Genomic DNA, 12,752 nt, shown 5'->3' on the forward strand with positions numbered 1-12,752 from the left:
CGAAGTATAAAGGGCATTCACCCTAGAGATGAAGAAATGCCATTTTTGCTTCCATGGGCCACTGAAGACTAAAGAGTCATTCCTACAAGTTCAGGCTGTGTGTCACTAAAGTTTTTTCTAAATATGGCAGACATGCAGGAGCTGAGCTGCAAATGTACTGCAATGAGAGGTCAATCTGGAATAGATCTAGTTAGCAAGTGGTGAGCTGGCAGCCCTCAGTGGCACAGGCAGCAGGGGGCTGTGGCGCAAGAGCTATGCCCTAGAAAGGGCTCTACTGGCATCTGCCTCTGCTGTACTGCTCATTCTCAGAGGGATGGGGGCAAAACCACCCCAAACCACATATGGTGGGGGGATGACTGTCGTGCACATGGCAGCAGCAGTGGCTCATCATTTCGACCTGATTTGCAGCATGTCCTTGAAAGTTGCCCGCACTGGTCTCGCTGCCAAAGGCAGGCAGCCTCCCTGAGCTTTCTCTGCCACACTAGGACCGGCTAACAATTGTTATCTGGCCATTATGAAGCATGGAGAATTGACCCCCACCCCAAGTGGAACAGGCAGAGGTATAAGAATGAAACGGCACTCAGAAGGTATACTGTCTGTGGACACATTACTTATTATTTTTAATTTTATTTATGAATTACTCCCTGTAAGGCATCCAGTAGCTACCAAGGCTAATAGCAGTGATGGACCAAGGCTTTATGAATTTGTCTAATCCTTTTTAAGAGCCATCACATTCCATGGCAATAAATCTCACGTTAATTATTTTGTGCTATCAGCATACAAACTTTGGCATGTCCTGAAGATACTGCCGTGTAACTGGACAAAACTCAAGTTCTAGAGTTTTGAAAGAGCAAAGGGAAGAACTCAAGGATTGAACTTCTGACTGTTCAATCAGTGCCAACATTTCAGCTTGTCAGATGGAACTCGGGTCATCTAGTCCAACCCCCTAGTGAAGAGGCATACCGTTGGGGCAACCGCAACCTGGATTCAAGGTGCCAATTGGCTCCTAGTTTATATGTCTGAGTTTCTAACACTGGGAGGAAAGAACCGCAGGGGGTATGATGAGGCTTGAAATGAGTGGTGCCATTTTTTTCTATTCATTGGCAGCCATAGTTCATCCATGAATTTTTCTTACTCTGGAATTAAGGCATTCACAGCAGTGGAGTCTTTGTCAGATGTCATGGAGTCATGGTACTTCATCCAAGATCTATGACTGGTATGTTGAAGCTTTGGGGAACCATTCCAGAAACAGGTGGGGGAAATATCCTGGCAACATGTTTCACCTGTAGTAGGGAGGCAACAGGTTCCTTCCCCATGTTCTTCTTTCCCCATGGACTCTGAGCTGGCACCAAGTTGGGAGTAGAGGATCAAAGGCTTCAGACTAATTCCAGGCTGGAGAGGGATTCAGGGACACCACAGAACACAGTCTATCCAGGCACAAACACCAATCCAGCCCGTTCCGTTCTACTGGGTCGCTCAAAACAAACAGGATACAAATTTGGTGTGTTTTGAGGGGGCAACACTATCACCTCAACCCCACTTAAAGTGACCAGTCGACTTGGGACGCTGAAGCTTTCTCCTTACGGCCCGATGTACTTAAGAAATTTCTGTATCCAGAGTATAGATCTGGATCAAGCCCAAGACAATCTGGTCAATGACATTCTTGGAGAGATCTTCGCTGAACACCTAGAAGGAGAGAAAACCAGAAGAGAATTGTAGAGTTGGAAGGGACCCCAAGAATCACTTAGTCCAATGCCCTGCAATGAAGGAATCTCAGCTAAAGCATCCATGACAGATGGCCATCTAACCTCTGCTTAAAAACCTGCAAGGAATTAGAGGTCACCACCTCCCAAGTGAGCGAGACCACTCTGCTGTCAAACAGCTCTTGCTGTCAGAAAGGTCTTCCTGATACTTAGTCGGAATCTCCTTTCTTGTAACTCAAGTCCATTCTCCTACCTTAGAGCAGGAGAAAATAAGCTTGTTCCCTCTTCCAAGCAACAGCTCTTGAGATATTTGAAGGTGGCTATTATACCTCTCAGAGATGCGGGTGGCGCTGTGGGTTAAACCACTGAGCCTCTTGGGCTTGCCAAACAGAAGGTCGGCGGTTCGAATCCCCGCAATGGGGTGAGCTCCCATTGCTCGGTCCCAGCTCCTGCCAACCTAGCAGTTCGAAAGCACATCAAAGTGCAAGTAGATAAATAGGTATCGCTCCGGCAGGAAGGTAAACGGTGTTTCCGTGCGCTGCTCTGGTTCGCCAGAAGCGGCTTAGCCATGCTGGTCACATGACCCAGAAGCTGTACGCCGGCAAGATGAGCGCCGCAACCCCAGAGTCGGCGGCGACTGAACCTAATGGTCAGGGGTCCCTTTACCTTTATTATACCTCTCAGTCTCCTCTTTTTCGGGCTAAACATACCCAGCTCCTTCAACTGTTCCTCATAAGGAACCAGGTAGGAAGGAAAAGGTTCTGCAGAGAAGGGAAGTCACTAAGGTGGAAACAGACAGTGGTGGTGGTTTTCCAGTTTACAGTGATTAGAAAGGTAGATTGCTGCTTGTGGTACGTTTACTCTGCCTATTTTCAACTCTGCAAAAGGCTTTGGATACCTGTTTCACTAGAGGGAACAGGAAGACAAAAGCAATGTGCATATGCACTATGGAAGTGAAGCTTCTCTCTAGTCACCTTCAGCTGCTTATTTATTTTTTAGCTATTTTCTGTCTCCAGCCTTAATTGTCAACCACGCTGAACCCTGCCTCTCTCGCCTATCCCCTTGAGTTCACAGAAACTCCCGTACCTGGACAGAAGTTCTACCTCCAAGAGGAGTGACTTAATGACATCACTCTAGTTAAAACACCAGGTCTTGATCCAACATCTCCTATCTCAGAGGCTCTGTAGGAGTTCCTCCAAAAGTCTGAGAGGTGGCAAACCATGTCTTTGAAAAGTGAGGTTGAGAGTACCCTTCTCATGCTCACAGCTACACCAGTGCTACGGCAAATCTCATCCTAAGCAGAGAAAACAGAAGGTCCTGACCCTGTTAGAGTGACGATTTGCCACAGCTAATGCTGCCCACACCCACAAGGAAAACCGAGATACAGGATTTGTGACTTCCACACACTACTGCACTCCGCAAGATGTTCTAGGGAGGAGTTGGGACAGTGCTTTTTTCTGCCAGTACACCATACCTGAACCTCTCCTCCCCCCCCCCCCCAAAAAAAATATTCCACTACATTGCACTAGTCTAATACCAGAACCACTTTTAATGTTTTTTCCTTTAATAATACCACCATTCCCAGCAGAAATAATCCCATAATAACCCTTCCTCTCCCTCACTCCCCACAACGCTTCTGCAGGCTCAAGATGGCAGATTTCTATAGTCCAAGAAAAAAGCACACCAAGAACTCAGGCCAATGTAAGTTTCAATAGTGGGAGTGGTCCCTACTCGCAAATCAATAGTCAATAGTAACAAAAACGAATGGGACGCGGATGGCGCTGTGGGTAAAACGTCAGCGCCCAGGGCTTGCCGATCGTATGGTCGGCGGTTCGAATTCCCGCGGCGGGGTGAGCTCCCGTCTTTCGGTCCCAGCTCCTGCCCACCTAGCAGTTCAAAAGCACCCTTAAGTGCAAGTAGATAAATAGGTACCGCTTTATAGCGGGAAGGTAAACGGCATTTCTGTGTGCTGCGCTGGTGCTGGCTCGCCAGAGCAGCTTCGTCACGCTGGCCACGTGACCCGGAAGTGTCTCCGGACAGCGCTGGCTCCCGGCCTCTTGAGCGAGATGAGCACGCAACCCTAGAGTCGGTCACGACTGGCCCGTACGGGCAGGGGTACCTTTACCTTTACCTTTAACAAAAACTAATTCATTCAAAAGTATGTATTCTGATAAGGATTACAAACTCAAATAGAGATTACAAACTCAAGCTCAAGATACACGCAGATCTACCCACACTTGTTATCCTTGAGAAACGTAGAAAATAACAGGATATATTTATCCGAAAGTCTTCAAACTTGCACGACCCTTTAAAAATTAGCTGATGAAGGTGAATACATCAAAACAGGGCCCTGTCCTGGTTTCTAATCCATAACTGACTTCTGACTTCTGCTCAATGATTGAAACTAAGACTTCCACGACGAATCTGGACTAACATGAACTTATCTCTACTCATAAACTCTTATCTCTAATTCTGTAATGAATTATTGTGTTATATATATTTTTATGAGTTTGAGTTTGTAATCTCTGTTAGAGTTCATAATCTCTATTTGAGTTTGTAATCCTTGTCAGAATACATACTTCTGAATGAATTAGTTTTTGTTACTATTGACTATTGATTTGTGAGTAGGGCCCACTCCCACTATTGAAACTTACATTGGCCTGAGTTCTTGGTGTGCTTCTTTCTTGGTATATTTAATAACAAAATTTCTATAGTCTGCACCCTGGTGGCTGCTCTTGTCGCCGTCTATAGTGACAAAGGGAAGTGTTTCATAGCCACAGAAAGCAGCTACTTCCCCACCTTCCCCATGGCAGAAAGGGGAAGGGGGCACTGTGACAACTGTGGTGTTGATGCAGCTGCAGGGAGTGAGTTGAGGAGCGGGCGGCAGTGTGTGCACGCTCTCCGGGCTGCTGCAGTGGTTGTGCTCTGCCTCGCTCCCTTTTTTCTGGGCCGCTCCTTCCTGTGCGCCAGGGGCAGTTGGGCCTAAGCAAAATGTTCTGTGTGGAAGAGGAATGAGTCTGAGAAGGATGGCAAAGGGCAAGATGAGGAGTCGCCTAACAGCAGCTGCCACCGCTGCCAAAATACGAAGGGCCTCCTGGAGTGGCCAACCTGCCGGGTCCAAAACCGCTGCTCCCGGCAGGTTGCTGTGTCCTCCCAGTCTGCTCCAGTGGCAGCAGAAGCGGCGGCAGCTTTGGTTATGGCAGCACACTTCCGGGTTTGCCACGTTCATAAGCTGAAAGTCCGTAACAAGAGCGGAGCGCAACACAAGGTATGACTGTATAACAGGCTGGGAAGTGGCTGGTGTGGAGCATGGAGTCCATGGACTGCAGAGGCGCAGTAGCCAATGGCTGGCATTTCCTGTACAGTCATACCTCGGGTTGGATGTGCTTCGGGATGAGCGCATTTGAGTTGCACTCCGTGGCAACCCAGAAGTAATGGAGCGCGTTACTTCCGGGTTTCGCTGCTTGCCCATGCGCACTCAAAATGACGTCACGCGCAGAAGCGCCAAAACGTGACCTGCGCACGCGCAGACATGGGTTACGTTTGCTTCTAGACATGAACGGGGCTCCGGAACGGATCCCGTTCACATCTAGAGGTACCACTGTACTTCTGATTCAGCATAAAAACGGACCATTAAGAAGGAAGGAGGCTGCTGCGTGGGCCAGCTCCAAGACAAGAGTCTAGGTCCAGGTTGGGCTGAAAGGGGATACCCGACTGCTTGCCCCCAGCCAGCGGCCTGCCCACCTCTCACTCCCGCGCCCTTACCTGCCACCAAGGCCTCTCTGCTTCAGCATCAGCAGGCACCTCCACCCCGTAACACTGCAGGGCCAGGTAAAGGACGGATGCAGCGATATGCTGAGGGGGGTGTTGCAGGCACAGTGGCCCATGGTAGCTGTCCCGCAGCAAGGCCCAGGCTGCCACGGCCACTGGGGTCCGATCCCAGCTGTGCCGGTTCATCCAGTGCTTCAGGGACAACAAGTAGTGGAGAAGGTACTGCAGAAAGAGAACAGTAACTGTCAGCGATGGATGAAAACCCAGGGGCTTCGCTTGTGAGCAGCATCTCTCACAAAAGCTCTTCCTTTCAAAAAGGGATTAGAGCTTGTGGCAAATCCATGGCAGATGCTCTTCAAAGGCCATGTCCCTTGCTTCAGCCCCACTGGATTCTGGTCCCATAATTCAGTCCCTTGGGGCTAACAACACAATCTCACAACTTTCCCCCACTTTGTCCTCACATGCGTGTGGCTCTCCAGCATGGAGGTCACCTTGGTTTAGGAAAAAACCTGGATGACTCCTGAACACCAGGGACACTGTGGCCCTCAGTGTTGCTGAACTCCCATCAGGCACAACCTGAGCCCAACTAATGATTGAGAACGGTGGAAGCCACAGCTTCCCCAGCCCCACTGAAGACCACCTGGCCACTTGGTAGTGGAAAAATCTCTACACAACTCTTCAAAGCAAAATAGGTGTTGCTTTTATTCTCACAATAACCCTGGAACACAGATGAAACTGGCAAGCTATTTGCCCAGTGAGCTTCATGACTTGTGAGGGATTTGAACTCAGGTCTCTCCCGCAAGCCCAGTACTTTATTCATGCCACCATACTGGCTTTTGCATTCCTACATTCTGCTGCCCCAGCGTCCAATCCTACTGCACCTGCTCTCAACCACGGAGAAAGGCTCCAAAGTCAGGAGTGCTGGCTCCCAGCCTGCCTGGGTTCATTCCCCCACCACTTGGGGAACGAGTGTTGCTGGGTACTATCTTTCCTCCCCGCTACTATGTCTGCCTTCCCTTCCCTTCTCTGGCCAGAACTGTGACTTCTGATCTGTTCCTCCTAGTCTAACCCTCTGCAGTCTGTTCCCATCTGGAAGGTGGAAGCAGAACCCAGAGGCTTGGGGTGCAAGGAACAGTTCCTCCAGGTGGGAGGAGAGTCGTGAAGGTGTAGCCCTTTGCCTCCCAAGCAAGTCATGCACCCCGTTTGCACCCTGAGCAGCCCGCACCTTATGGGGGTGCTGGAAGGAGACACGGAAGCACAGCACCCGCAGCATGAGCAGCTCACACTGGACAATGCTGTCTCTCAGCTCCCAGAAATGCATGTCCAGTTCCAGGGGGTCACTTCGTGGGTGCAAGTACCTGTGGGGGAGAAGAGGAAAAATTCTGGGGGTTTATGGGGTTCCTTCTTGCAGGTGACAAATTAAACTGATTTTTCTCTTTCTCTGAACACCCAAAAAAAGCTACGTGCAAATGTCTTACAGAGGGAGGCGTTCCTTCTAAGCCTGAACAATCTTCTATGGAAATCTTGTGGAAAGCCAAATCCCTTGCCTAGAATTCTGAATGGGGCTACAGCCTTTGTTCCCCACAACTAGTAGATTTATCAGCTACAGCTGTTAGTTGATTAATTGGGGGGGGGACTTTAAATCAACCAGGAGAAAGCCTAATGGATAAAGCATTTATTTCACTTTTTAAGTCAGTTTTCTCTTTAGTCTGGCTGATGGTTGCAGCAAGGGGTCCTTTTTTGTTTATGCCACATGGACTGTTCACATTAGGGTTGACCTACAAATTTTACTATACAGGGCAAATGTCTGCACTGCCACTTGTGAATAAACTTTGACATAAGCCAGTCAAGAGGATAACTGGATTTAAGCAGTTCAGAAAAGCAAGTGGGGATGTGTATGTCTTTAACCAAATTAAAAGAGGGATGGTTTTGTTATTCCTTGCTCTTGCAAGCACACCCACCCACTGTGGAAAGCGGAGGATACAATGGCAAGATGAGTGAGGAGGGGCACAACTGTATAATCCCTCATACCATACATCCTATTACCTGTGGCTGACATTGATGATGTCCCTTGTCCGCAGGTGCTGCTCTTCTACCTTGCCCGCCAGGTAAAGGGCAGCCATAGCTACCAAGTAGGGATCATAAGGTTCCAGAGGCACCTCCATAAAGAACTGGTGGTAAATGGTGCATGCTGTGGCAATGGGGACAGAACGCAAGCCCAGCTTCACACCTGTCAATCCAAAAGAGAATCAGCAAGGCGAGGACCGGGAGCTGAGGGGGGAAGCAAAGTGCAGGGCCCCTTGACTCACAGGTGGCTTGGCCACAAAGCAGGGTGCAGAAGAGGGAGAGGGCAAACTAACAAGGTTGTGGTGAGGGAAAATCCACTGGGAAGTTCTCCTGCGCAAACCTCTCTAAAATGAATGGGAGCTGTGCCAAACCATGCACAGATCCAATTCCTTTCAGTGATGCAGACTCAGAATTTTTTTCCAGTGGATTACATCCCATTTTAACCATTGGGAGGAAGGGGCTTTCAGATTTTCTGCCTGTAGGCACCTAAATGTCGCTTCCACCCTCAAGATTCCTATGGGCTCCCCCTTCCCTCAATCGGGGCAGATTTCCTCCTAAACAATATTTCTTGATTTTCCTTGACGTTTTAGCTTCCGTTCTAAAATGAAGCAACCAGCCTTTTCCTTTTGGAGATATAAGACAAATTATTCAGACAATGTTTTTACCCCAAGCCTGCCTCCACCACCTTTCAGTTTTCCTGTGAGTGCAAAAGTACCAACACTATGCAATTTATTTTTAAAAACAAAATGTCATTGAGCTTAACAATTTATTACAGTTAACTGAAAACAGCATTAATTTTAAAAGAGCATACTGCTTGAATTGTTTTCCTGTTTCTCACTGACTAACAATGACGCCCACCAACTCCTTCATTTCGCAGCTCTGGGCTTGCCTCCAACCCAACCAGGCAGGACCCTCTACCCTCCAAGCCACAAAGATTGCCACACCTGGTCCTGTGTCTCCTCAAATCACCTTTCCCCTTCCAACATAACCCTCCTTTCTCACAGGAATTGGGGCACTACTGACCAAGCGTTCCTCAGCTGCAACAAAATGCAGAGCCCAGCACCCCTCTCACCTGCCTCCATGATGAACCTGCAGACTTTGAAGTGTGTCCTGGCATCGGCAGATACCTGACCGGCCTCTGACAACCCAGCAGAATCCATGAATGTTGGTGTGTTCCAAAGAGTCTGCAGAAACAAAAAGAACCCAAAACTGCCTTAGGAAACGCCCCTAGGAAACGACCTAGGCAAAGCCCCTTGCTCCCAATAGGATGCTGCTCTTTGAGTCCCATTCCTTTGACTGACAGTCAGCTGCTACCACCTGCCCCACTCCCTAAGGCCATGGCAGTCTAGCAAGAGTTGCATGCTCAGGCTGCACTGAATTAAGGACAGATATGGAGGGAACGGACGCAGGTGGCGCTGTGGCGTAAATCACAGAGCCTAGGTCTTGCCAGTTGGAAGGTTGGCGGTTCAAATCCCTGTGACGGGGTGAGCTCCTGTTGTTCGGTCCCAGCTTCTACCAACCTAGCAGTTCAAAAGCACGTCAAATTGCAAGTAGATAAATAGGTACTGCTTCAGCGGGAAGCTAAACCGCGTTTCCAGGCACTACTCTAGTTTTGCCAGAAGTGGCTTAGTCATGCTGGCCACATGACCCAGAAAAACTGTCTGCGGACAAATGTCGGCTCCCTTGGCCAATAAAGTGAGATGAGCACAGCAGCCCCTGAGTTGTTTGTGACTGGACTTAACTGTCAGGGGTCCTTTACCTTTACCTTTTTATGGAGGGAAGTCCATCTCTGCCTAAAAGCAAAACATTATCTAAAACAGCTGGGGGGCACTATTTATAACTCCACTATTTATAACTCCTGTCAAGAGGAGCACCTAATACTAGCGCCCATGCTCACCGCAAGTTGTAGCGCAAGGAGGACAGGATTAAATGGAAACAGCATCCGAAAATGTACTCCTTTGATGCCGCATTACAAGAACGTGCTTATTCCTAACATATGGTAAGGCAACACTTTATATGCACACACTAAGAGAAGGGATGCAGCTCTGGCCTACTTCCACTGAATCAGCGGTGTGGGTGGGAGTGGGTGGGTGTTGGAGAACCCCCAGAACAGCACATGGGAGGAGGAGGGAAGATGAATCTGCCATGCAAGCCGAACTGGAAGAGTGCGACACTGATATTCCTCCCACTGCAAACAAATCAGAGGAGTTCCCAGCAGGACATTGTTAAAGTATCTGTATAGGCCAGTGAGGAAGAACCACTAGGCTACAGGCTGGATCTGGCCCATGGCACCTCTGCCAAGGCCACACACACCCTCCTCCTCAAATGTCAGACGAGCAGGGAAAACCTCACCCACAGTTCGGCAGAGGCGGGATTCGTGGGTGATGTTCCTCAGGATTGCTGGGGTGGGGGAGTCTTAAGCCTTCACTTCCCCATCCAATAAAAATGAGTTAAGAAAAGCGAATAGCAGTGTGCGTGGGATGGGGGGGGCGTTAAACGTGCCCTCCCCATCCTGATGTGTGTGGGGGCAGGTGATGTGTCTTTCTCTCTATGTAAGTGGGGGAGCCCCTGCAAGAGAATATGGCTCTGGAAGGCAAGGGAGGGAGCATGTGCATATATGCACATATATAAGCACACGTATATGTGGATATATATATATTGGCAGCCACTCTCCTCCTCCAGCTATCTTTTCTACTCTAGAGGAAGTATACACACTCAGAATCAACAACCGTGAATCAGAACGGAAGAAGAGCTCTGCCGGACCATGTCAATGGCCTTTCCAACCCAGCATCCTGTTCTCACCTTGACTGACCAGATGCCCCAATGGGAAACCCACAATTCATTAATGCCAGGACTGTTTAAAGACAGGGATGGAGGAACCTGTGGTACTGCAGGGACTCCCAAAAGCCCCAGCCGGTTTGAGCAACAGTAAGAGATCAGGGGAGTTGCATCCAGCAACATTTCTTAAAATGGGTTCTCCAGTCAGTGAAGGCGGTGGAGTGGAAGGAAGGAAGAGCGCAAGAAAGGCACACCATGCCAAGCCCCTGAACCATGGTAGGAAAGTCCCTCTGGCATTACAGTGCCAGGGCACCAGACTTCCAGAGCGCTGGGGCCTGGGCAGCAGCACCCAGAGTCTGCAAAGTTCGGCCCAGCTGGTGCCAATCTATTTTGCACCCTAGGCAAGGCGAAGTACTTGCACCTATTATTTTTTTTGTTGCTCACCTCGATTTGTCAAAAAATAACATGTCTTGTACAAATTATAACATCCTTCAAAATATAAAATACAAAAGTAAAATGTTATCAGAACTTTGTAAGATACAACGAAGGTCTTTCTGCATAAGACTGCGCCCCTCGAGAGGTCTGCGCCCTGGGCGGCTGCCCGGCTGCCCTAAGGATGGCGCCGGCCCTGCAGAGCCCACCCCCCGCCCGGGGCTCGTCCCGCTCCGGAGCCTCCCCGGTTTCCATCTGCACAAAGGGAAGGAGGGCGCAGCCCCGCCCTCGCCCGCCGCCCCCTCCGGCGCCCCGACCCACCCCGGGCCCTCGCTCGCCTCCGCCGACCTGCTACTGGCGGGAGCCCAGGCGCGCAGCTGCCGGCGCGGGAGGCCGCGGAGCAGGCGCCGCCGCGCGGGGGGAGGAGGAGCCCGGCCCGGCCGCGCGCTGCAACCGCGGACCAAAGGCAGCCGAGCCGGCGCGCAGCTCCCGGGCCCCGTCGCCCCCCAGCGGAGCCCGGCCGGAGGCGCGCGCCAGGAAACGTCCTCTCGGGCGCGGCGCCGTCTTCCTCCGCGCTCTTCCTGCTCTCCGCCCCTCGGCCGGCCTTCCCTTCCTCGCCTGGGCGGAGACTTCTTTCCCGCCGAGGCTTCCCACGCGCCGGGCCCCTGCCAGGCTGCTGCCCCGGGCGCGCTTCTTCGGCGCAGCGCTGCAGTGACAGGGCTCCGCGGGGAAACACGTCCTCGCCCTCCGCCTCGCCTCCGGGGCTCGGGGAAGCAAGGGAAGCGGAGGCCTGAAGCTCCGGCCCGGGCAGGTTTTCCCGCGAACAGCAGGAAAACACAAACGGGGAAACACACCGCGGAAAGAGCCTTCCAGGTTCCAGGAAGGACTGGCGAGGGCTCCGGGAGCAAGGCAGAGCTCTTTCCACGGATAGGTCCCCGTCCCCCCCGCCAACTCGCCCTTTCTTCATTTCCCCGCCACCCGCACAAACCTGTGGTCGTGCAAGTGTAAGATGCGAGTTACCTGTAACTGAAAAGAGCCGTGGCGTGTGTTTTACGACGATTCCCCACGAGAGGGTGCCGGTTCAAAATTCATCTGAAAACAAATGGCCTGACGGATGGATGAGTCCGGAGTTACCCATCGCTAAGGAGGAAGCCTCCCATTGGGCACAGTGGGATTTACTTCTGAGTAAATAGCTAAGCAGCAGCGTACACTAGACCTAAGCCTAAGCAAGGCAACTGAAACAACATGTTTGCTCTGCCTCCATTCGCGTCCTCTTGTTTTCCTTTTTTTTTCAAAAAAAAATTTATTACATTTTCCACAATTATAACACTTATGACCAAACAAAACACAAAGAAGAAAAACAAAAACAAAAAAGACAGCATAAGAAAAAACAATATAGTGCATTACCAAAAAGATATAACCAACACCACAACATATATAAAAAATAGGAAAAAGAACATGTCCTCTTGCTTTCCTGTTTATCTTATAATACAAATCACAGCCCAGTTGGTAGAGCGTGAGACTCTCAGTCTCAGGGTTTGGGGTTTGAGCCCCACATTGAACGAAATATTCCTACACTGCAGGGGGTAGGACTAGATGACCCTCATGGTTCTTTCCAACTCGACAATTCTATGATTCATAGAACTCTGCACTTAGAAGGGACACAAAGTGTCATCGAGTCCAACCCCTGCACAGCTAAATAAATATTAGACTGTAAAGTACCATGCACATTGATGACAATTGTAAGGTCTCAAATAAAGAATCAATGTTCAAAAATGTACAAGGCAAACATATATAAACCACATCTCTGAAATAGTACAGGAGAGCAATCCTGAAGCCATTTTGACTCTCCCAAATTGACTTCAAGTGTTTCTCTGCAAGGAGGAAGGAAATGGGTAAAGCTTTCCAATTGTTTTTGGACTGTAGGGGCTTACACCTCCCTGAAAAAACAGTCTGGCAAGTATCTGTTAAGCTGAGCAAACTATCAATACAGTATGTGTA

At 49.9% G+C, this 12,752-nt stretch overlaps 1 protein-coding gene across 5 annotated transcripts; it reads right to left on the reverse strand.

Annotated features, from left to right (window-relative positions):
• Positions 1–592: 592 nt before the first annotated feature.
• On the reverse strand, positions 593–11,816 carry CCNQ (cyclin Q). Of its 5 annotated transcripts, none has more exons than XM_083592417.1 (6): positions 11,772–11,816; positions 8,614–8,725; positions 7,521–7,704; positions 6,700–6,832; positions 5,469–5,696; positions 593–1,686 (listed from the first exon to the last, which is right to left on the reverse strand). In XM_083592417.1, the coding sequence occupies exons 2-6, from the start codon at positions 8,699–8,701 to the stop codon at positions 1,597–1,599; spliced, it is 723 nt and encodes a 240-aa protein (XP_083448543.1). In that variant the 5' UTR covers positions 8,702–8,725; positions 11,772–11,816; the 3' UTR covers positions 593–1,596. The 5 variants fall into 5 exon arrangements, with proteins under 5 accessions (XP_083448543.1, XP_083448540.1, XP_083448544.1 ...); XM_083592414.1 differs by lacking the exon at positions 11,772–11,816 and adding an exon at positions 11,100–11,360; XM_083592418.1 differs by lacking the exon at positions 11,772–11,816 and adding an exon at positions 11,213–11,337.
• Between the last annotated feature and the right edge of the window lie 936 nt (positions 11,817–12,752).

Source organism: Podarcis filfolensis, assembly GCF_964270895.1.
Source record: "Podarcis filfolensis genome assembly, chromosome: 17".
Taxonomy (NCBI): Eukaryota; Metazoa; Chordata; class Lepidosauria; order Squamata; family Lacertidae; genus Podarcis; species Podarcis filfolensis.

Excerpts from the sequence above, each read along its gene's own strand:
- CCNQ (XM_083592417.1), bottom strand. The coding sequence starts at position 8,701 with ATGGATTCTGCTGGGTTGTCAGAGGCCGGTCAGGTATCTGCCGATGCC. Across the intron at positions 7,705-8,613 it reads CAGGTTCATCATGGAGGCAG|GTGTGAAGCTGGGCTTGCGT; the intron begins GTGAGAGGGGTG and ends TTGGATTGACAG. Across the intron at positions 6,833-7,520 it reads ATCATCAATGTCAGCCACAG|GTACTTGCACCCACGAAGTG; the intron begins GTAATAGGATGT and ends TCTCCCCCACAG.